This window comes from Peromyscus eremicus, chromosome 2 (genome assembly GCF_949786415.1).
Source record: "Peromyscus eremicus chromosome 2, PerEre_H2_v1, whole genome shotgun sequence".
Lineage (NCBI taxonomy): Eukaryota > Metazoa > Chordata > Mammalia > Rodentia > Cricetidae > Peromyscus > Peromyscus eremicus.
This window is the reverse complement of record NC_081417.1, coordinates 141,684,313-141,706,846: the sequence shown is the minus strand read 5'-3', so window position 1 is coordinate 141,706,846 and position 22,534 is coordinate 141,684,313. Positions and strand designations below refer to the sequence as shown.

The following is a 22,534-nucleotide window of genomic DNA, read 5'->3' as shown; positions in this document are numbered from 1 at the left end:
CCCAGAAGCCGGGTCAGGAGTTCCCAGGAACCCAGGCACAAAAACAGTGTCATGATCCCAGGAACCTAGGGAGGCTCGGCCTCAGGAAGGATCCTTCTCATTATTCCGTGGAAGCGGTCTCTGAAGCCATGGCTGTCTGTGAGCATCTGCAGATTCACCACCATCAGAGACCAGCTTGAGGGTTGCTTTTCTTACATGGAAAGAGAATGGAGCCACGGAGGTGCTGAGCAACTGGAAACGGATGGTATAAAGTTGATGACAGTATGACACTGGGAGGTGATGTCAGGGACGGAGGGTAAGCAGCTCTGCCTCTAATGGGACAGGATCCCCTCCGGTTCCCCTTGGTCCCTGGGAATGAATTTGTTCTTTGTTAAAAAGCAGAACTCTCTTGTGGACAAGTTAAAATACAAACACAGGGCTGAGATGTAGCTCAGTTGGTAGAGTGTTTGCCTAAGGCTCTAAGTTCAAGACCTAGTACTATAAGATTATATATATATATATATATATATATATATATATATATATATATATATATAAGAAATATATATGTTTTTATGAATGTAAGGCTAGAAAGATGGTTCAGTGACTGCACAAGCATAAGGACCTGAGTTTGGATCCCCAAAACTCACACAAAAAGCCAAGCATGAAAGTTTACATCTGTAACCCCAGCACTGAGGGTGAGCAGAGGGCAGAGACAGGCAGATCTCCACAGTTCAGTGGCCAGACAGTCTAACTGAAATGGTGGGTCCCAGGTTCAATGAGAGGTGGAGACAGACAGAAAAAAGATAGATGATACACAGATAGGTAGGTAGGTAGATAGATAGATAGATAGATAGATAGATAGATAGATAGATATAGATAGATAAATAGATAGACGATACATACATATATGATAGATGATGGATGGATGGATGGATGGATGGATGGATGGATGGATGGATGGATGGAGAGACAGACTGTCTTAAAAAATAAAGAAGGGGGATGGAGAGATAGCTCAGTAGTTAAGAACACTGGCTGCTCTTCCAGAGGTCTTGAGTTAAATTCCCAGCAACCACATGGTGGCTCATGACCATCTCTAACGGAATCTGATGCCCTCTTCTGTCATGTAGTCATACATGCAAATAGAGCATTCATATACATAAAATACATAAATAAATCTAAAAATAATAATAAAGAATTAAAGAAGTAATGTACGCAAGATGACTCAGTAGGTAAGGGCTCCTGTTGCCAAGCTTGACAACCCAAGTTCAATCCCCGGTACCCATGTAGTAGAAGAAGAAAATCAGCTTTCACAAGTTGTCCTGAACCTTTTACACGTGCATCATGGAACATGTGCACTCCCACAAACACACAAATGCACACAATCAATAATCCATAAAAATTTTAACTAATGAGGGAGAGAGATAGAGGAAGACATCTGACACCAACCTCTGGCTTCCACACACTAATGCACAGGCGAGCACACATACATGCATTCATGCACACACCAAGAGAGACAGGAGGGAAGGATGTTGTGGAATATTACTTTAACTGGGCAGAGATGCGCTACATTTGTTTATGCTGCAGAATACTACTTTAACTGTGTAAAGGTGTGCCGCATCTGTTTCATGTTGCCTGACCTGATTGGTCTAGTAAAAAGCTGAACGACCAATAGCTAGGCAGGAGAGGGATAGGCGGGGCTGGTGGGCAGAGAGAATAAATAGGAGGGGAAATCTAGGCTCAGGAGGAAGAGGAGGAGGAGAGAACAAGGGAGATGCCTGAGGCTAGAAGCCAGGGAGCTGCCAGCCAGCAGAAACAGTGAAAGGTAGATATATAAAAGGAAAGGAAAGTAAAAAGCCCCAAGGCAAAAGGTAGATAAAGAGAAACAGGTTAACTTAAGTTAAAAGAGCTAGCCAGAAATGAGCCTAAGCTAGGCCTAACATTCATAACGAATAATAAGTCTTCATGTCATGGTTTGGGAGCTGGTTGGTGGCCCAAAAGAAAAAACCTGGTATAGAGAGAGGGAGAGAGGGAAGGAGAGGGAAGGGAAGGGAAGGGGAGGGGAGGGGAGGGGAGGGGAGGGAAGGGAAGGGAAGGGAAGGGAAGAAAAGGAGTGTCCATCCCCAGAAATGCTGTCTACCTCCTTTGAGACAGGATCTTTCACTGGCCTGGAGTTCACTAATCAGGCCGGACTGTCTGGCTAGTGAGCCCTGGAGATTAACCTGCGTCGGCCTCCTTAGCACTGGGATTACAAGTGCACCCCACTTTGCCTGGCCTCTTCTCTGGGTTCAGGGGGCTGAACTCTGACCCTCATCCTTGTAAGACAAGCCCTTTACTGACTGAGATATCACCCAGACCCCCAATTTTATTTTAATAAATATGTATATGTACATATATTTGTGTGTGTGTGTGTGTGTGTGTGTGTGTGTATTCTGAGTTTATTTTTCTTTTTTTATACATGATTTATTGAGGAAAGTGGATAATCTGATCGAACGTTCCATAGCTTGGGTTTTGCCGATGAGGCCAATCTCATCTGTAGGATGGGACTGATAATTCTGTGTAAGAGCTAAGCAGACAGAGCCTGTGGGTGAGCACTGACAAGGGGAAAGCCTCCGTGTTGTCACACGCTGTGTTTTTTCAGCCTTTCAATCACACCTACTGCTTCTGTGGCTCTGAAGCCACTAACTGAGGCTCAGAGATACTTGGTGACATGCCCACACTCACACAGTTGGCTGCCAGTAGAGGGAGGAGATGTGGGCGTGGGGGGGGGGGGGTTCTGCTGGGAGGAACTAAGCATGGGCATGGGTCCCCTCCACCCTCTCGCAGCTGTAGGGCTTCGCATTCCTGCTCTTGGAGCCTCAGTTTCTCCATCTGCAACTGGAGCAGAGAGCTGTAACTGGGAGCCTGCCCAGGCGCCTTTGCCTGCCCAGGCCCCCTTCACCATCCTTAAGCCAATTCCCCCATTCCCGCAGTGGGCCCAGCCTCCTTCCTGAGACGAGGCTCCGACAACAAGCAGTCTAGACCCTCTAATGGCCTGCAGCCCACCCTCAGCCCAGCAGAAACAAGGTGGGTGGCCTCCGGAAGCTGAGCACACTCTGTTCCCAAGGAGGCTCAGGCTGGCCCCTGTGACCTCTTGGACTTAACAGAAACAACCAACCATTCTTCCTCCTTCTCCTTCAGCTTGCTACTCATCCAGAGGCCCAGAGGGGAGGCCCCAGCTCCTTACAATGCTTGGCCCATTGTGAGGCCTAAGAGTGGGCGGGGCTCCAGAGGAGCCTTGGCTCTCACGAGCCCAAGTGAGGGTCTGCACCACAGTAAACATTAGTCATTTGACCCCTGCCCAGGTTCAGGGTCGTTTATTCATTCAGCAAATAGTATGCCAGGCCTAGCTAGGAATAGTGGTAGACTCCGGTGATCTCATCACTTGGGAAGCTGAGGAAGGAGGACTGCCACAGGTTCAAGCCCAGCCTGGACTGCATAAAGACTATCAAATCATCACCATCATCACCATCATCACCATCATCACCACATCACCATCAGCAGCAGCAGCACTATCATCATCATCACTGTCATTATCACCTCCACAATAAGAGCAACACTAATAATAGCCCCCACCTGTCCGATGTCTTCTCCAGACCTAACATGGTTTAAGCACTGTGCACACCAGACAACCTCTACAGTCTCCACTTTACAGGCGAGACAACTGACCCCTGGAGTTGAAGGATCTCGCTCATGTCACATAACTAGTCACAGCAGAGCTGGGTCTGCGAAAAGCCCGACACTTGCAGAGTGTGATTCAAGTCCCATTGCCCATGGCCACAGGCCCAGACTCCAGCCAACTACTTTAGAATATTACATCCGTGAATCTTCACCGTGGCCCCCAAGCCCAGACCTTTCTGTGCACACACAGGGACCCTGGGCTCAGAGCAGGAAGACGGCATGCCCAAGTACACACAGCTGCTCCAAGACTGAGCTTGCTAGCCCACCAAGCTGAGGATAAATAAGTGTTCAAACCCAGCGGGGTTGTCGGGGTTGGGGGGGGGGAGGGAAATGGTGCATGGGGAGGCACTAGGCTCAAGAAACTTAAAACCAGGACAGCTTTATCTTCCAGAAGCTTCCTGGATGAACAGCCCCACGGACTTGGCTTTGTATTTTCAGCAACCAGCCCCTTGCGGTCCAGCAGGCTTCTCGCTGTCCAGCTTGCCCAATGCTCTGTCAGAACCTCCAGTGGCAGGTCTGGTCAGACTTTACAGCTATGTCGATGGAGGCTCCTGGAAACAAACCACCTGAAGTCTCCCCAGTGAGGCCCTGGGCCCCGGGGAGCCATCTCAGAACGACCATGCAGTGAGAGCCGGCAGTGGGTGGAGGCGGCAGCTGAGGAGAAAACTCTGCCTGGCTAGTGGCCCCAGTCTGACGCTAGTTGTGGCTCGTCTCCTCAGTAGGCCCTCTGAGGGTCAGAGTAGGTCTGTCCTGGTGGCCTGTTTCGTGAGTGTGTGTGTGTGTGTGTGTGTGTGTGTGTGTGTGTGTGTGTGTGTAAACCTTGCCTCAGTCTTGCTTGGCAGGGGGTCTTGTTTACTGCTGAGTATACCAGGCTAGCTGGCCTGCAAGTATCCAGAGACTTCCATTTCCACTGCACATTCCACCGTATGAGTGTGGAGATGACACATAAGAGCTACCACACCTGGCTTTATATGAGTTCTTGGGATTTGAACTCAGGTCCTTGCATTTGTGTGGTGAGTGCTTTATCCACTAGGCCATCTTATCCTGGTGGCCTCTTGGCTCGCAGTTCCAAGCACAAGCCAGGTGCAGAATAGATATTTTGAGAACCTTTAGTGAAAGGGCAAAGAGAGAGAAGGCATGGGAGAGGGACCAGACCCCAGGCCTTAGGCTCCAACCTACCCGAGATGGTATCCCATCTCCTGAGGAAAAACTCCCAAGCCATGAGGCAGTTCCCCTGGAGAAGGGCAGACTGTGATGAGGCACCCATGCCTACCATCTATCCCCTGCCTTGGGGGCAAAACAGCCCTGTGTACGTCCCCAGTGGAGCATGAACACTGGGCACTGCGTCAGCACAGCAGCTTCTATTGAAACGGGAAGAGCCTGGGCACAGGCAGGGGGCCTGGCTGTGCAGGCACCAACCTTCCTGGCTCTTGTGCCCAGCAGAGAGGAGGCCTTGTCCAGCTGTGTCTGGTCAGCCAGGCCACAGAAACACGGGGTCTCCGGGTCCCACTCTTTCTACACCGTCTTCAAAAACATCATGAGCAGGCTAGCCGTGGGGAGCGCTGTGTTGAGCTGTTCCTTACGGAGCCCTCACCCAGTCCACAGGGACACGTGATCATCCCACTTCGTGGCTCGGGAAATGGACTCAGAGAGCAGAAGGGCTTGCCCAGAGCCAGAGGCTGGGAAACGCCACCACTTGGACACAAGAATGAGCATATCAGGCCCCAAACACAGTCTTCTCCTGCGTGCCTCCAGTTTCCACATCCTATAGTCCAAGGTTCTCTTTGCGGCCTGAAGTTGGAGTCTCCCCCTGGGGGTGAACCGCAACCCCCACCCACCCAACCACAGTCATATACACCCCCACACACAACCACACTTACCACTGTTTGCTCTGCATTCAATCAGCCACAGCTTTCACCTCAAGGCTCCCAGCAGAACGCTAATCCGTTGCCCCTGGGTCATTCTCCACCTCCCCAAAGGGACAGCGGCTCAGGCACAAGGTGAACATGGCTGTCCCTCCCAAGCGAGCCGTTGTTCATCTCACATGTGGACCACACAGCATCTTTTCAGCTTAATTTTATTTCCTCTTATAAATGGGCACAGCACAGGGAAATGTTAAAAAAAACAAAACAGAACAAAACAAACAGAAAACAAAACAAAGCAAGCCGCAGCCTTCCCAAGGCAGGCGTGGGTGAGCACCCGTGGGGGGTGGACCGGGCCTTGGTATCTTTATCCAACTGTCTCTTCTCCATTTCTTATTTAAGTTTTGGCCATGAACTCAGGACAGGGATGGTTAATAAACAGGTTATAGGGAAAGGAAGGGTAGGAGGAGCCTGGGGAGGGGAGGAAACCCCATTCCTGGTTGCCCGAGGGCTGAGAGGGCTCTGTACAGGAGAGAGGATAAACCAGTGGGGGGGGGGGGGGGCACTGTCTCAGGGGGCTCTCTGGAGCCACACTGTCTACGAAAAGTATTTACATGCATTCACCACGCTGGGGCCAGGCACACCCAAGCGCCCAGAGGGCACCTGGGGGGAGGCCAGGCCATCAGCCCCTCAGATGGTGACTCCAGGGCCCAGTTTGGGCCTCTCTGTAAATCTGTACAGTGTGGGCTTCTATTTACAGTCACCAAGGTGGGGAGGCACATCCTAGGGGAAAGCCAGGACAGCCTAGGCAGCCATCCCTGCCCCGAAAGCTAGGTTGGCTCTGCTCTCTGTGGGAGCCCCGGCCTGGAGGCCCGGCGGACGGCTAAGCCAAGCCCAGGGGGACTGGCCCCAGCATCCTAAGCTCTGCTGCAGGTCTGCCCAGCCAGTCCTGGCTATCACCCACATGCCTCTGACAACCAAAGGTGATCAATCTTGCACATAGAGTCCCTAGTCTGGCCCCTCAAGAGAGACGAAGCCTAGCTCTGAAGCTCTCTGGCCCCAGCATGTCTTGCTCTCTTGGGAAACCAGGGCCTGGAGAAGTCCAAGACACATCAAACTCCTCTCTTCCAGAATGCACTATGCTTCCAGGCATGCTGGCGTCCTGAACACCTTCCCAGGAGCACGGAGGCGTCTCTGGACTCGTTTGGACAGGCTCTGCACGTACCGCACTGTTTTCCGGGACAGGGTGGGGACCCCGCACCCACATTGCACTAGGAAGAGCCTCAGTTCACCCTTTGAACTGAGCTCTCTTAAATCGTCCTGGCCTCATCGGGCTGGCCCAGGGCATCTGGGCCGCTCACACCATTAACCTTCAGGTCAAATTTCACGGGCACAAGGGGCCTGGGCCCCATACACAAGGCCCACAGCCTCTTCTCTCAAATGCTGCTGAGGCTACAGAAAAGTGCCAGGGCCAGGAGGCCAAATCCACAGCCCCAAGGCCAGAGCCACCCTGAGATGTGAGAAGTGGGCTCTATCACAGAAGCTGGGCTCTCCTGCCTTGGTCCTGGTGTCCCCGTGGGCTGAGCACCTGGAGGCTGCCCTCCCCCAGCTCCCAAGCCTCCCCACCCAAGCTCCAGTCCTCAAGACAGCAGCCCACCAGGGAGCAGAGGGTAGGGGCTGGGGCACTGGCTCTCCTCTGCTCCCTCTACCCAGCTCTCCTGCTTCAGGGAAGACCTTGGCCAAGCTCCCTCCTCCAGGTCTCATGGGCCTAGGACCCCTCTCATTCCTTCCCCCCTCCTCAAAGTCTGAGCCAACTGGCTTCCCCACAATACTCTAAGCCCCATCAAGGGAGTCATGGGGTCTGGAAGACAGAGCACCAGAGCCTGACAGTGGAATACCTCCCACCCCAGAAAGACAAGCGGTGCTGATTGCCTAGACCCTGCCTCCACTGCCCAGATGGGGGTCCTCACTCTGCCCAAGTGTGCTGTCGAGGAATCTTAAAAAATGAAACAGAAATAACAGGTGGTCACCTGACTGAACCTGGGACACGTGTGAGAGCTGGGGGAGGGGTGCCGGCCAAGCATAACCTAAGCCCCGCCCCTCTGGTGCTAAGAGCTCTCGTGGCATACCTCCCTTCCCCCAAAGAGAACGGTGATTCCCAACATTTAAAATATCTCTGAAACAACCCCACTTCTAAGGGTAACAAAGACAGGAAGGTAGACTTGGGGCCTGTGATACCCCTGTCCCCATCAACTGCTCTCAGGGCCTACGGCATCGGGATGAGCTAGGCTGTGGGTTGATCCAACTGTAGCCGGAACTGCCAAGTTGCCTGGTCAGTTGTGTCCACAGAGGACCCAGGGTGGGTAGGCCTGAGGTTGGCCTCACCAGGCCAGGGCAGGGGACACAGAGGGCCTGGGCGGAGGCACACCCTCACAGGCACTTTGGAAACATGTGTCCTGGGAGGCAGAGACAGCTCCTGGCTCAGAGCAGAAAGGGGATACACGGAAACCAGGGACAACCACACAGCTCCTTGGTCCTGGGAGATGCTAGCTCCCTTCCTAGCCTTCAGCCTGGCTTGGGGCATCAAGCCTTCTTCCTTCGGATGTGGCTGGTGGAGGCTAGCCCCAAACCTCCCTCTCTGTGAGCCACAGTAATGAGGGAGACTGCATCTGTGTGGGATTGTGTCTGACATCAGCTGGGAATCAGCGTCAGTGTGGCTGGTATAGGTGTCATGGTGGGGACCAAGTAGAATAGGGTGACTCTGGGGGACCCAATATGGGCTGATGCCTACAACTTGGCCCTGCCTTCCTCAGTGACCCGGATGGTTAGAGGAGCCGGGTGCAGGACCAAAGTATGTGTGTAAAGAAATAGACAGTGGGAGGAAGGTGGCATGGTCACCACTGGTGACGATGACAGTGGCCGGCATGGCAGAAGTATCAGGGTGTCTCAGCACTGTGTGAAGGAGGTGCATGTGTGTGATGTTTCACTGGCTGGGTGATCAAGACTGGGTATGTTTTTGTCTCCTGTGTGAACGTGTTACAGGGTGTAGAGCAGTGGTTGACAGAGGCTGTGTGCCATCCCCTCTCAAGAGGGGCGCCGGAGTGGCCTCCCCCACCACTGGCTGCCCTGTGCACTGAGGAAGCCCTTTCCCTGGGAGGCAATGCAGAAGGAGGAGCAGCCTGGGGACGTGTGCATTGGGCAGAGGAGAGGGGACAGTGACCCCATAACGAGCTCAGGCTGGTGACAGAGGACACCCTCCCGCCCAGAAGGCCTTGGGACAGCAGCTCAAGGCCACAGCATCTGGATGATTTTGATTGGGGGGGGGCTAGATGTGCCATGTGTTGGTCGAGGAAGCCAGCACGGTGGCCTCTGTAACAAGAAGACATCAGCAAGCACTGTGGGCCATCTGAGCCCTGGCCCTGCCCCTATTTCTCCCAGCAACCTGGGGTTTTCTTCCTCTTGTCCATGGGACACAAGATCCTGAGGCCCCAGGCTGGAGGGAGTGGGGCTAGAGATGAGCTCATAAGGGCACAGTCTGGGGCAGACGGCAGCGCCCCTGTTTCTTAGGACCGTCTGTGTTATGCTAGCAGCCTGGGCAGAAGGAAGCAGGGCCAGGCTCCTGCCCTGCCCAGGCCCAGGCCTGGGCTGTTGTTGGGGCCAGGGGACTGGGCAAGTTGGCTGCAGGAGGCACTGTGGCTCTGCTAAGCATAAAACTCCTCCTGCTTGTCAGGCTTCTGGTACGTGACGCTCGCCTGCTTGGGCTCCTCCAAGGTGTAACTGCCCTCGTCCTTCTTCTTCATGCGGTAGATAAGCAGTGTGACCAGGAAGGCGGCGAAGAGGGCGCCCACCACCCCACCCACGATCACAGCTGTGGAGAAAGGGACAGAGGTCAAAGCCCAGAGGCAGCAGAGAGGGAGAGGATGTGAGCCGAGCAGGCTAGGGGCCCCGGGTCTGGAGTCAGAGAGGACAGTACTGGTGCCACCCACTATTACCAACTCCTTTCCACTGGCTCAGCACACTGACTGGTCACGCCGTCCCTAGGAGGGAGGCAGGTGCCCTGGTCCTCCTCGTCAGTGTCAAACACCATGGGCTGTCAGATGATAACCCTACAACCATCAGGAAGGAAGGCCCCTTCCCACACACTGCCAGAACGGCTCCCTCTGTCTCCAGGAGGAGATAGGAGATCCCACCAGGGTAAGCCTTGAATCAAGGCCTTGGGTCAGGCTGGGTCAAAGGTCAAGCCAAAAGCCAGGTCAGAGATTAGCACCTGGGCAGAAAAAGTCCCATGGGGTCAATCGGGGTGACCCCAAAAAGCAGGGGTCCAAAATCAGAGTCAAGGGTTTAAGGAAAGTGAGAGAGAGAGAGAGAGAGAGAGAGAGAGAGAGAGAGAGAGAGAGAGAGAGAGAGAGAGAGAGAGAGAGAGAGAGAGAGAGAGTTAGACTCCACTGGGGAGGAGGGAGATGGAGGAGGAATGGGAGGACAGGTTCTGGGGTAAAGCCCCTGCTCTCCCTTCCCAGGAGCCCACACCCTGCCCTGCCCCGGGCCCGGAGTCTGGCCTCACCTACGAGCACCTCCTTCCGCTCCAGGATGCTCTTCTGAGGGAGCTGGGCGGCCGAGCTGCCTGAGTCGATGGCATTGTCGTGGAGGCCAGGGCCTGGGCGGGCACCCTTGGGCAGTGTCCCCAGTGGAGGAGAGGGCTTGGCCGCGGCTCCTCCCACAGCCACCACTTCATTGGCTGTGTCGGGTTGTGTGGTCTCCTCTTGCAGCTCAAAGTCCCCGCTGGGCCCCCCACTCACCGGCACCTCTGGCTCATCCTGGACCGTGGTCAGAAGGGACTCTGGAGTCGGGGTCTGCAGAAAGGGTGGTATGACCTAGGGTTAAGACCAGCTACTCCCAGGAAGCCATACACACAAACCTCCACCACACTTCCACCGGGTGGGGCCAGCATTCACCGCGCTCAGTCCCCGGTGCCCTCCGCATAGCACTGTCCCCACAAAGAAGGGACAGTTTACAGTTTACAGAGTGGTCAACAGGCCCAGAGAGGTTACGTGACTTTCTCAAGGTCACACAGTTAAGACATGGTGGAAGAAGAATTAAAATCTAGACCTATCTGACTCAAGAGTCTGTACTTCCAATTACTGGACCTCACATTGCTTGTTGTCAGGACGGCCACATCCTGTCCCCATCCTGTCCCCATGACTTCCTCTCCAGCTGTGTCTTAGAACAATCCTTGGTCGATTCCTGTCCAGGAGCAGGAGTGGTCGGGGGCCGGCTAAGCCTGGCTCTCTCCCCACCCGGGGAGCCAGTCCATGAGCAAACCTGCAGGGTATGAGCAGGTATCCCCGACCCGACCCAGTGACCGGCAGTGTGCAGCTCCCACTGCACAGGTGAGAGCAGCCCGGAGCTGCGGGAAAGAAGCCGGGCTGCGGGAGCTGCCGGGGGACGGGACGGGACGGGGACAGCTGCTTCACGAGGGTGTGGCAAGGGTAGCCCTGAATCTGGCAAGGACAGGTCCCACACAGGGCGGCTACACCTGTTCTGGCCTGGGCTCCTCAGCCTGCTGCTATTGTTTCCCCTTCCGGCGAGGCCCCCTCTCTGAAGGAAGGGCCTGGGCCTGTATCCTGCGGGGCTGGCTGGGGCCTGAGAGGGACTGCAGGGCTCCAAGGGCAACTCCACAGCCCCAGGGCCCCTGTGAGGCTGATGGCAGGGTGCTCTGTGGCTCTCCAGAGTCACCATTTCTCCTTTCAGTCTGGTACACACACCCTGTTTTTCCAGCCAGGGTTTCGTGTAGCCCAGGCTGACCTAGAACTGGTCACATAGGGGAGGACCACTTTAAACTTCTAATCCTCCCGCCTCTACCTCCCAGGTGCTGGAATCACAGGCATGTGCCACCACACCGGCTCCCTGTGCACATGTGCACATGCATAGGCCAGGTTGCAGTCTCCTAGTGTCTCTCTCCCACGATGACCCTCACCATGCTCTTCCCTTCAGTCCCCTGCCCTTCCCAGCCTAAGCCTGGCCCTGGAGCCTGGCCAGCTTTAGGAGCCCCCAGCTTCAGGAGCCCCAGATTCAGGAGCCCCCAGCTTCAGGAGCTCCAGATTCAGGAGCCCCAGCTTCAGGAGCCCCAGATTCAGGAGCCCCCAGATTCAGGAGCTCCAGATTCAGGGGCCCCCAGATTCAGGAGCCCCCAGCTTCAGGAGCCCCAGATTCAGAAGCTCCCAGATTCAGGAGCTCCAGATTCAGGAGCCCACAGCTTCAGGAGCTCCAGATTCAGGAGCCCCCAGATTCAGGAGCCCCAGATTCAGGAGCCCCAGATTAAGGAGCCCCAGATTCAGGAGCCCCCAGATTCAGGAGCTCCAGATTCAGGAGCCCACAACCACAATTTGAATCCCGATTCAACTACTACCTGAGGAACCTAGAAAAATGGCTTCCTCTGCCTCACCTGTAAAAAGAGGTGATCACATCACGGTGATGGAAGGGTGTGGGGGTGGCAGAAGTACTCAGGGAAGTACTGTGCACCTGGCAGCCAGGTGCTCCCCCACAGCACCCACTCAGTCACCCTCAGGCCGCGATGATGACAGCAACCATGTCAAAAATGACAGTGCCAACAGCTGAACAGCTGGCTCATTGACTGTTCCAAGTGTCAGGAAATGCCGTTTGCAAACAATGGCAGGCCTCGCTCCCTGTCTCTCTGTCTGTCTGTCTTTGAAACAGTCTTACTGGGTAGCCCAGGCTGACCTGAACTTGCAGCAATCCTCCTGCCTCAGCTTCTCCAGTGCTAGGATGATGGTGTGGGCCACCATGCCCATTACTTTCTCTGGTCTTTCCCTCACAGATAAAGAAATGAAGGCAGAGAAAGGACCAGCCACCAGCTAATGTCTCAAGACTAAAAAGGAAAAGATAGTAGAGGGTTTAAATCCAGGCTGATAACCTCTTTTCTATTCTTTTCTTTGTTTTTGTTTTGTTTTGTTTGAGACAGGGTCTCACTATGTAGCTCTGGCTGGAGCTACTCTGTAGACCAGGCTGGTCTCGAACTCACAGAGATCTGCCCACCTCTGCCTCTGGAGTACCGGGATTAAAGAAGTGCGCCAGCATGCCCTGGCGAGCCTGACAATCTCTTAACCTGCTCTTGACCTGAACTCCCAGCCAGGCCCACCTACCGTTCCCCAACTCCACCCCCACAAATCCACCCAATCCCCTCTCTATTGGTGTCTAGGCAAAACACCCCATCTGCCCTGGCTCTCTGACTCCCCCCAACCCCACCCAGAGGCTTACGTCCAGCATATACACCAGACCCGCCGTGCCTGGCTCACCCCTGGCACCTCCCGGTCCCCGCCCACCTCACCCCTGTGCACTCTGCACTAACGCCCTCTCCCACTGTTCTCACCTGAGCCACCTCCGTGGGCCCGGGAGCTGTGGTCCCCAACGGCAGGGTACTCCTCTCGGTAACATCAGGCTCCTGGGTGGTGACGGGCCGAGGAAGGGCTCCTGGCCTCGAGGTAGCTGTGTTGACCAGCCTAGGTGTCGGGGCCTCCGTGTCCAAGGTAGCCACCGTGGTGGGCGGTGAGGGTGCTGCTGGGGTAGTGGCCTGGGCTGTGGCAGCCGTGGTCAGGGGAAGAGGCAGCAGCCCCTGTATGCTGGTGGTCCTTACGTCAGCAATGGTGGCCGTGGCAGGGGGTACCTCGGGAGTGTTAGCAGCAGTGGTGGCTGCTGTGGCAGGCGCTGTGGCCATGGTGGGGGCCCCCGTAGTGGCGGCAGCGGTGGTAGACGTGGTGATGGAGATGGTGGTGGCTCTCTGGCTGGGTTCTTCCAGGACTCCTGTCACCTCTGTCGCCAGCGGGGGGCTGGTAACTGGTTCCGGGCTGGGTTGCTCAGAAAGGAGCTCCTCGAGTGGGGTGTCCACGGGCTGGATATCGGTGGTGGGTAGCACGGCAGCGGGTGCAGTGGGTGCAGCCAGGGCCATGTCGGGGACAAACCGCATGGCTGTCTCAAGGCCAGACTCCTGCTCGAAGTCTGGGGGGGGTAGGGAGAGGGAGAGCCCTGGGGAGTGGGTGCTCCTCACCACCAGATCCCCAGGCAGGCATTGCCTTCCCAGCAGTACATCCCTCTCTAACCAGTTTTCCCAGGAAAACAGGAGAGAAAGGAGGTGGCTTGACTGGATGAGCTAGCCCGTGCCTAGCCAAAAATCCTCGAGAGGGCCACCACTTCCAGGCAGCCTTCCCTGATTCTGCCAACCCACTCTGAGTCCTAGCGACTGGTGACTAAAGCCTCTGTCTGGAAATCCACTCAGGGTTACAGGAAAACAAGGCCTGGCCTCTTGGGAAAAGCCAGAGCCAAGGACATGCCCCGCACGAACTCAAGGCAGAAGGGACCCTGAGTTACCCCACCTCCCAGACATGAGCAGAGGACCAGAGGGGATGAGGCCTTCTTGAGGGGCATTTCCCAGGTCACATGAATGATTCAGGGGTGGGGATAAGATAAGGGATTTGGAGAGGGAGAGATGAGGGAGTGAAGAGATGTGGGGAGAAGCCAAGAGGAGCAGGGGTCACTGAGGGCTGAGCAGGTGGAGAGAGGGAGAGCAGGGAGGTGACACTTTAGAGGAGGGCACAGGGGAGTGAGGGAACAGCATGAAGCAGCAGCCAGAGGGAGGCGAGAGGCAGGGTTGGAGCGGCCAGCACAGGAGCATGGGCCAGGGACGATCTCATCACACACGCACCCATCCCCTGGGACGATCTCATCACACACGCACCCATCCCCTGGGACGATCTCATCACACACGCACCCATCCCCTGGCTGGGCCTACTTCAGCTCCTCTCTCAGTTCCCGTCTCCAAGGTTACACTGACTTCCTCAGCAAATAGGAAGGCATGGGCTGCACGGGGTCAGAAGTCACTCAGCTGCCTGGCCATAAGGCTGGGTAGAGCTGCCGGATCTACCCCCGCACCCGGCCTGACCCGTAGCCGACTGCCCTTCCCCACGACAGAGCCAGCAACCCAATCCCAGGTCCCCGAAGCCCTTCCGTAGCGCTACCCTCACTCTGAGCTTGGCCACTGCTGATGGACCCAAGGGGCCACCTGGCCCAAACTGGCTCAAAAAGTCACCCCTGCTGAGGACTGCCCGTGGCCCTCCCTATATAATTAGTACAGAGCTAGGAACACTGAGTTACTGAGTGGCTGTCTCCAACAAGCCGGAGGACAGGAGCCATAGCACTGGGGACAGGCCCAGGCTGCACGCCCAGACACAGGGACACGAGTCCTGGACTCTGAAGGCTCCCCTAGCCTACCCCCTCCCAGAAGGATGCTCTGCCCTCCTCCTTCTTGAGGTCTTGACCTCCATACGGGGACAAGACTCACTCAAGTAGCCTTAAAGGCTCCTGGGCTGCTGCTAGAGGCAGAGACGGGCAGGGAAACCTGGGGATTACTTACAGCCGGAGCCCGACCCTGAGTAGAGGTCGTCCAGTTCATCATCAGGAAACAAGTCGTCATCCCCTGAGCCCTCAAGGTCCACCGGCCTCTCAAAGTTCTCACTGCGCCAGCGTTGAGCCTGGGAGAGTGCAGACACATACAGGAATAGGCACCCAAACCATCGGCCCGTATAGGCCCAAGAGACAGCGGGCACATTCATGGGTAGAGTGACCCATATGTGCTACAGAGAGCTGGGTGTGGGCGGATGACCACTTCCCACCTCCCCAAGGCCATGGTAGCAGTCCTCTCCCTTACCAGCCAGCTGCCACTGGGCACCACTGGTTGTCCCACCCCCCAGCAATGGCAGTCCCTACACAGGATGGGCTCGGGGCACACAGTGCTGAGTTTGAAGCCAAGACAGGTTTCCTGCCAACGGCGCAGGCTATTCACTCCACTTGTGCTTCAGTTTGTGCATTCAGTCCACAAAAAGTGGCTCCCTCAGGGAGCACAGTCCCAGGAGGCACACTGCAGACTCACAACAGGTCGACTGTCACCTCCGTGTGAACAGCACCCACAGACAAGGTCCCACTGAGTCCTCAAGATGGACTGGGAAGGTGGCAGGCACCAGCTCAATTCACAGAAGAGAAAATTGAGGCCCATGGCCCAGAGGGCTAGGAGTGAAATGAGGTTTGGGATCCAAGGGGTACCCCAAACTGCCAAAGGCAGGACGGTAGGCAGGCACGGGATGCTGGGGAGGCTAGGGCCCAGGAGAGAAGTGCTAGAACAGGGGGGGGGGGGGGGAGAGGCTTCCCACACTGAGCCAGCCCCGGTCTCTTCCCCTGACAGAAAGTTAGCTCCTGCCTGGCCTACCCCACAGTGCATGCAGGCCCAGGATCAGCACAGGCTCACCATACTTCTACTCCCAGGGGTCAGCAGGACTCTCCAAGGGTCCGTGTCCCCAGGCCTGTGACCCTTCAGAGTGGGAACCTAGGAAGCCCGGAGCTGGCACAGCTCTAACTGTACCCCCTCCTTATATGCCCATACTTGGAGCCAGCCCTAAGAACCTCAAAAACGGGTATGTAGATTCCTTAAGCGGCCTTGATGCGCTGTGTACGCCGGCCATGGTCCCCACCCCCAGAGCTTTGGCAGGGAAGCTCCCGATGTGAGTTCGAAGCCCGGAGCATTTACATCTTACAACTGAAATCCGGAGAGGAAGGCACATAGGCAAGGGAAACTGAGCAAGCCCTGGGGCTGGTCAACGCAGCTGTCTCCCTTGGGCGGGCCCTGGCTGCCCTGCCGCTCCTCCTAACACCTTCCACAGCCCCTGGCCCCTCACTTCTCAATCATGCCGGTCTCTCTGCCTACAGCACCCTTCCAACTCCCACCCCCAGTGCCACTTCTAAAAAGCATCCCACGCTCCCAAGTCATGACGCCTGATGCTCGCGAGCAGTTTTGCTTTGAAGTACCGATGTTGAGGGTCTGTTCCCATTCACCATCTATGAAGGATACACTCCATGAGGAGGGGCTGCATGTCTAGCAAGATTCCTGGTACTGAGCAGGCTTAGGACGGAAATGGAGTTAGGAGACATGTTTAGCTCCTGGGGTAGCATCGGAGCTGGGGTGGCTAGAGGTGGGGTTGAGAAGACACCAGGCTGGTCACAGAGGGTCCAGTGTCTAGCCAATGGGTGGGTTTCCCTTGGAAGTCAATCATTTTCCAGGGGTCAGGAGTTCTCAGGTAGTGCCTGGGCAACTGCCCCAGCTGGTAGTGGGGAGCCATGGGAGCTGAGCGTGACCAGAGCAGGCAGGCCTGGGGAGGAACTAGATTGGCACAGCATCTCACACCCCTGCCACTCATGGGCCCTTCTAGAGTTCACACAGAGCCAAAGAAAGGATCTTAGTCCTGGCTTCCTGCCCCCAGCCACCAGCACCTGCTCCAGAGCCCCAGCCAACCCAGCCGGGGCAGGGAGCCAGGAGATACCCCTCATACACCACACACACCACCACCACCACCACCACCACACACACACACACACACACACACACACACACACACACACACACACACATGTCTGGAGCTAATGAATTAATCAGTATTTACTTTCTACCAGTGAGTCACGGGTGGAACAATTAGTGTAATTGCCCCCGTGACTAATCACTGGGTCTTCCTCCTTTGTAGACATCCCAGGAGCTCAGAGCAAGCCCATCACCATCAGCCAGCTCTCATCTCTGCCCAGCACACACTCCCCAGGTCCTAGGGCGGCAGGAGCCACATGCTTCTACCAGCCAGAGTCCCTTGGGTGCTTTGGACGCCTGTCCCACTAGTTGTCCAGCCAGAAGCCTGATGTCACAGCAGGGATCTCTGGATTTCTCACCGCCTTCAAGGCAGTCTGGGAAGAAACATTCTAAGAGATCTGTTATTCCAGGGACCCCAAAACAAGAGTAAACACAAGAGCCAAAGTGAGGGACTCAAGGTCCTACAGTGGCCAACATGACATGCCAGTCACCAATACTTTTCTCAGAAAGGCTTGCATAAACCCAGAAACAGCTCCAAAGCCACAGAGACCCTGCAAGTGACACAGTCAGAGACACAGACATGCACTAACACACACTCACCTAGAGGCAGCCATCGAAGGCAGCATGCCGGCATGCCTTTGGGGGCATGTGAGAGAAGTGGGGGTTCCATGCAGCTCTGAGCTCAGAAAGGAGCATATAGCCTCTCATGAACCCATCAGCCTCCACTCAGGTAGCACTCACCTAGATACTATTCATCCTGGCTCAGTAGCCATTGACATGACAACGGTTGCCATGACGACCATATTCTCCATAGCTAAGGACCAGGAGCTGCAGCTCCCCCACAGGGCTGGAGAGTGTGGGAGAGGGAGCCGGTGAAGGATCAGAGGACAGCAGGGATGGAGAGGGGGAAGGCCAGAGCAGGCAGGCCTGGGGAGAAGGGGAGGTGAGAATGCTAGGGAGGGAAAATTCTCACATCTCAATTTAGCCTCACACTCATCAGAGGCTGCTGCGGGGAGGCAACCTCAGTGATTTCCCAGACACCCTTCCTCCAGGATGAGCAGCCTGGACAAGGCGAGGGGCAGGGGCAGCCGATCGCCCAGTCATCCTGAGGTCACCCTGGGGGTCTCAGGAAGATGAAGCCTGCAGGAATACTGGGGATGCTGGTAGCTCGCTCCCAGAGGGCAGCCAAAGGGAGGGAGGATGGCAACCTTCAACCAGCCGTGGAGAAAGCCTAAAGGTCACAAACTGAGGAGGGGGCCGCAGACAGCATTGCACCCCTGCACGGCATCTGCCTTTGCCCAACATCACACATGCTGAGCACAGCGGTCTCTGTCGCCCCCTTAAAGAACAGACACCTAGTGCCCTGAACCCCATTGGCCTCTCTCTGTCTGACCCTCCCTGTGGCTCTCCAAAGGGGCAGATCACAGCCTCCTGTGACTGAGTAGCCTGATGGCACCCATGCCCCAGCATGTACACACAGTGACTGAGAGGAGACACAGCTAATGTGGGCATGTACATACTACACCCCCAGCACACCCCCATGGCACACACATACTGACATACACACCCCTTTGGATACACACACACACACACACACACACACACACACACACACCATACATACACCCCAGCATATATATATATAGATATAGATATAGATATAGATAGATATATAAAATCCATTCACACACATCCCAGTGGACACACAACCTTCAGTAGACACAATTATATATACACACATGCACACATATTCCCCAGCAGACACACACATACTTGTGCACACACACACCTGTACACACACTTCTCCACATATACACCCCAGCAGACATAGAGCCCAATGAACACAGTTCAAAACAGCATCGACAGACCCCAACGCACATGCCCAGTAGAGCTTATCAGCAATGTATGCCAGCACACACTTGTGTGTCTAGCACACCCCAACTGTGCACACACCTTAGGGGACATGAACAAATGGCTCACCCTTGTCCCCACTCACCTATGCAGATGCTCACACAGCCTCAGCAGACTCGGGACCACGTGTGTCAGGCTCACCTCCGCGGGCCAGTCGGTCTGCCGTGTACACACACATGCTCCCTAGGCCACGTGGCGCCCTTGTTGCATTGCCTGTTCCCCTCGACCACAAACATCACAACTTGAATCTGATCCCCTCCCACTCACACCCCATGGCACCACCCCCTGGTCCAGCACATGCCATGAGCAGAAGGACCCCTCACTTGTTTTCTGCCAAGGTCAACTCAAGGCAGACAGCCAGCAGAACTTCCACCTTCTTGCCACTGGGGACCTGCGCATCAGACCATCATCATCACGACGACCCCCAGGGGTTATTATCCTCAGGCTGGCCTATAACCAAGGCATGAGCACTACCCTCATCCTGGGTTCCTCTGCCCAAGTGCTCCAGGCCACACTATGCTCGGCCCGGGGTTCCTACACGTGTGGCCCAGCCCCTTTGCCCAGCCTGACACCAGGGCTCAGCACCTACTTGTGCCTGCAGCCCCACCTGCTCTCAAGCTTGGCCTCCGTGAGTGATTCTGCTTCACAGCACACACCCTGCCCACAGACTCCGCAGGCCCCTCCGTCCTGGAGCAGACCCCTCCGGACTCACACGGATCCACAAACTCCTGTGCATGTGATCAGATCACATACCCCTCCCTCCTTACCACATTCGTTTGGAACTGATCCACGGCCTCAGCCCTCAGAGGCACCCCGGCCCCTGCCTAGGGATGTGGGGAACCTGCTCTATGGTAAGCAGTCTCCCATGGTCGGCCCCTTGCTCACCCACAGGCCCTTCTCCCCGGTGTCAAAGTGGCTGGGAGAGGCAGGAGGCTTCCTCCTCCAGGCTACCCCATCTCTCCAGACTCCCCCACCAGGACCAGGCTAGGTGAGGCCTTGTGTCAGACATGTCCCATCTGTCCACAGCAGCCGCTAGCTCTGAGACTCCTCCCTTACTCAGAGCTCCCTCTAAGCCACCGGCAAAGTCCCAAGGGATCCTTTCTGCCTCCTTCCCCACCAGAACCTTCTAGAGAGACGGGGCAGTGCAGAGTCTGGTCCCTTGGTTCCTCGTCTGTGAAATGAGATGGTAAGAACAGGACTCTCGAGCCACTGGGAAGAGTAGCCAGGACTATGCAAATGATGAGCAGGATACCGGGTTAAGTAAAGGCTGATTGCCAGTTATGTTAATGTCTCCACAGTTACAGAACCGAAGCCGCAGCCTCCTCCTGGAGGAGACAGACGCAGAGGAAACTGTTGATGCCCAGAGAGGTTGAGTGGCATTGCCAAAGCCACACAGAGAGCTAAAGAGAGAGGCTGGGGGAGGGAAGGTCAGGGAGGAGGTACAGAAGCATTCAGACACATAAATTAGGTCAGCTGCCAGGGGCCAGGAGCCCGGCACCCTGTGCCCCGCTAATCATGCTGCAAAAGCTAGAACAAAATCAAGTGTAATTAATTCTGCCCCAGCTTCCTTCCCCTAATTAGCCAGACTGGGACTCTACCGTCCTGGTGACCAGAGACAATGCGAGCTGGGCTAGGAGCCCAGCTTTAGGCTCAGACTGTCTTGGGTTCAACTCAAGCTCTACTTACTTGCTGGGTGTCTTTGGGAGAGTTATATAACCTCTCTGGGCCTATATTCGGCTAAACAGTGACAATCATAATTTCCTCCTCGTAGGGCTGTTGTGAGGGCTGGTAAGCACACAGGGAGCGTGTGCTGCCAGGTGGATGGTTGGTACTGGCTCATCTTGGGCTGGTTTTCCCCCAGCACGCATCCCCACCCCAGACCTCACTTGCAAGTCTAAAGGAGGCCTGAGAGATCACAGTGTTCAGTTTCCTCCCAACAGACGCAGAGATGGGTGTGAGGGAAGGGGAACAGTCCAGATAAGCCGGGCAAGCAGCGGAGAAGGGGAGCGGCTTGTCCAAAGACACAGCCTGGTGATGGCTAGTTCCTGGAGTGGGGCTAGCGAAGGAAAGGTCTCAGCAGCGTTCCAGGGTCCCCGTGGGCTCCGTCCCCAAAGGCCCTCAGCCCTGTGAGAACTCAGTGATTCTCATGGTCACCGGCTCCACCCGGGAGACCCATAGCCTCTCTGCAGGAATGTGGGTTGCAGCCAGGCTCCGGGCAGAAGGATGGCCAGGGATGACAATGGCAGCATGGATACCTCAGTCCCTACCCCTTCCCACTCACACTCGCGGCTCCTCCTCCCTCCACTTCAGCCCACCCCCACAGGGCAGCACTGAGGGCAGAAAGCGCCCCGTGCCTAGCACATCCCAGCCAGCCAACTACAAAGGGAGCCAAGATGGCCGCTGCCCCCTCCCCTGCTGTGTGCCGGGAAGGGGGGAGCAGTGTCATCAAGGCCTCCCTCTAGCACCTCCTCCAGCCTGGTGCCCCCCAAATCTCTATCTCTACAGTAGCAGTGACACGCCCCCCCTCCCCCCCAGCTAGCCCAACAGAGAACAGGTCACGTGAGCCCCTCCCCACTTCCAAACATGCTTCTCCTCCTCCTGGATAAAGTGAAGAAAATCCTCAGGCTATAGAGCCCAAGTCAGGACCCTGCTAAGCCAGACCTTCCCCCAGCCTGCTGGAATTGGGCCCTCAAGAACTGGAGCCCCAGGGCAGTGCTCTGTATAAGAGGGGAACTGGAAGCAATTTACATTCCCAACAATAGGAGACTGTTAAGTAAGTTAGGGTACATGGAATAGTATGTAGTTGTCAATAATTGTGTTTTCACACACCCATGTTGCCTAACTAGGTCCCTAAAAGGCCTGAATGCATTCCAGGAAGGCTTTTTGTTTTTGTTTTAAATCGTTTTGAAAGAATATTCCAGAATAAAGGAAAAGTTGTCCATTGACTACCAGGAGAGGGACAGCTGGGCCTGCTAAAGTGACTGCTGGGTACTTCTGTCCCTCAATGCCTGAGTGGCCCTGGATGGACACCAACTCTGCCAGCCTGCCCTTCCAGACAAAACAAAGGAACTATGACCTCCCTGGGGCACCATACTGGAGGCCGGGCCTAGGACGCGTTGGCAGTTAATACCGTCACCATCAAGTTCTGAAGGGAGGCTACTGAACATTCATGGAGTTGAGCCAGCCTAGCAGAACCTGACACAAGAGCGACATCCCCATGTTGTTTCAGAGAGGCCACAGAGGGAGGCCAGCGGATTGTCTAGATCTGTCCATGGTCTCCCAGTGCTTTGCATCGGCTTGGCGCACTGTCCATGCTTGACCCTACGCATGCTTCCTAAGTTCCCCCACCATCTCTGCTGGTCCCTCTTCCACTACGGACACCCCCCAAAAGGTAGCTGGCTGTAGCTGGAGGTTAGTGGGTCTGGCTCCCACTTTGCCATCACCCTCACCACGCTGGCCCTAGTTACAGGCACCCACCCACCAAGCACCCACCTAGGCCTAGGGTAGAGGCAACCTCTCCATGGCAGACATTCTGCCTCCTGTGATTGGATGAAGGGCAGTGACCAGCCCTGGAAAGCTAGAGAACTCCTCAGCCCAGGCTGAGACAACTCTGTCACCGCCTTATCCATCCCAGCCACCTGCTCTT

General features: G+C 55.7%; 1 protein-coding gene across 1 annotated transcript in view; it reads right to left on the bottom strand.

Moving 5' to 3' along the window:
* Window positions 1-5,785: 5,785 nt before the first annotated feature.
* The window catches only part of Sdc3 (syndecan 3), a 32,451-nt gene continuing 15,702 nt past the window's right edge, over window positions 5,786-22,534 (bottom strand). Inside the window, exons 2-5 of the mRNA XM_059255891.1 lie at window positions 14,986-15,103; window positions 12,949-13,574; window positions 10,123-10,411; window positions 5,786-9,429 (exon numbers count right to left, since the gene is read on the bottom strand). Of these exons, the coding sequence (XP_059111874.1) occupies window positions 9,263-9,429; window positions 10,123-10,411; window positions 12,949-13,574; window positions 14,986-15,103 (1,200 nt within the window). The 3' untranslated portion in view covers window positions 5,786-9,262. The remainder of the gene's footprint in view (window positions 9,430-10,122; window positions 10,412-12,948; window positions 13,575-14,985; window positions 15,104-22,534) is intronic.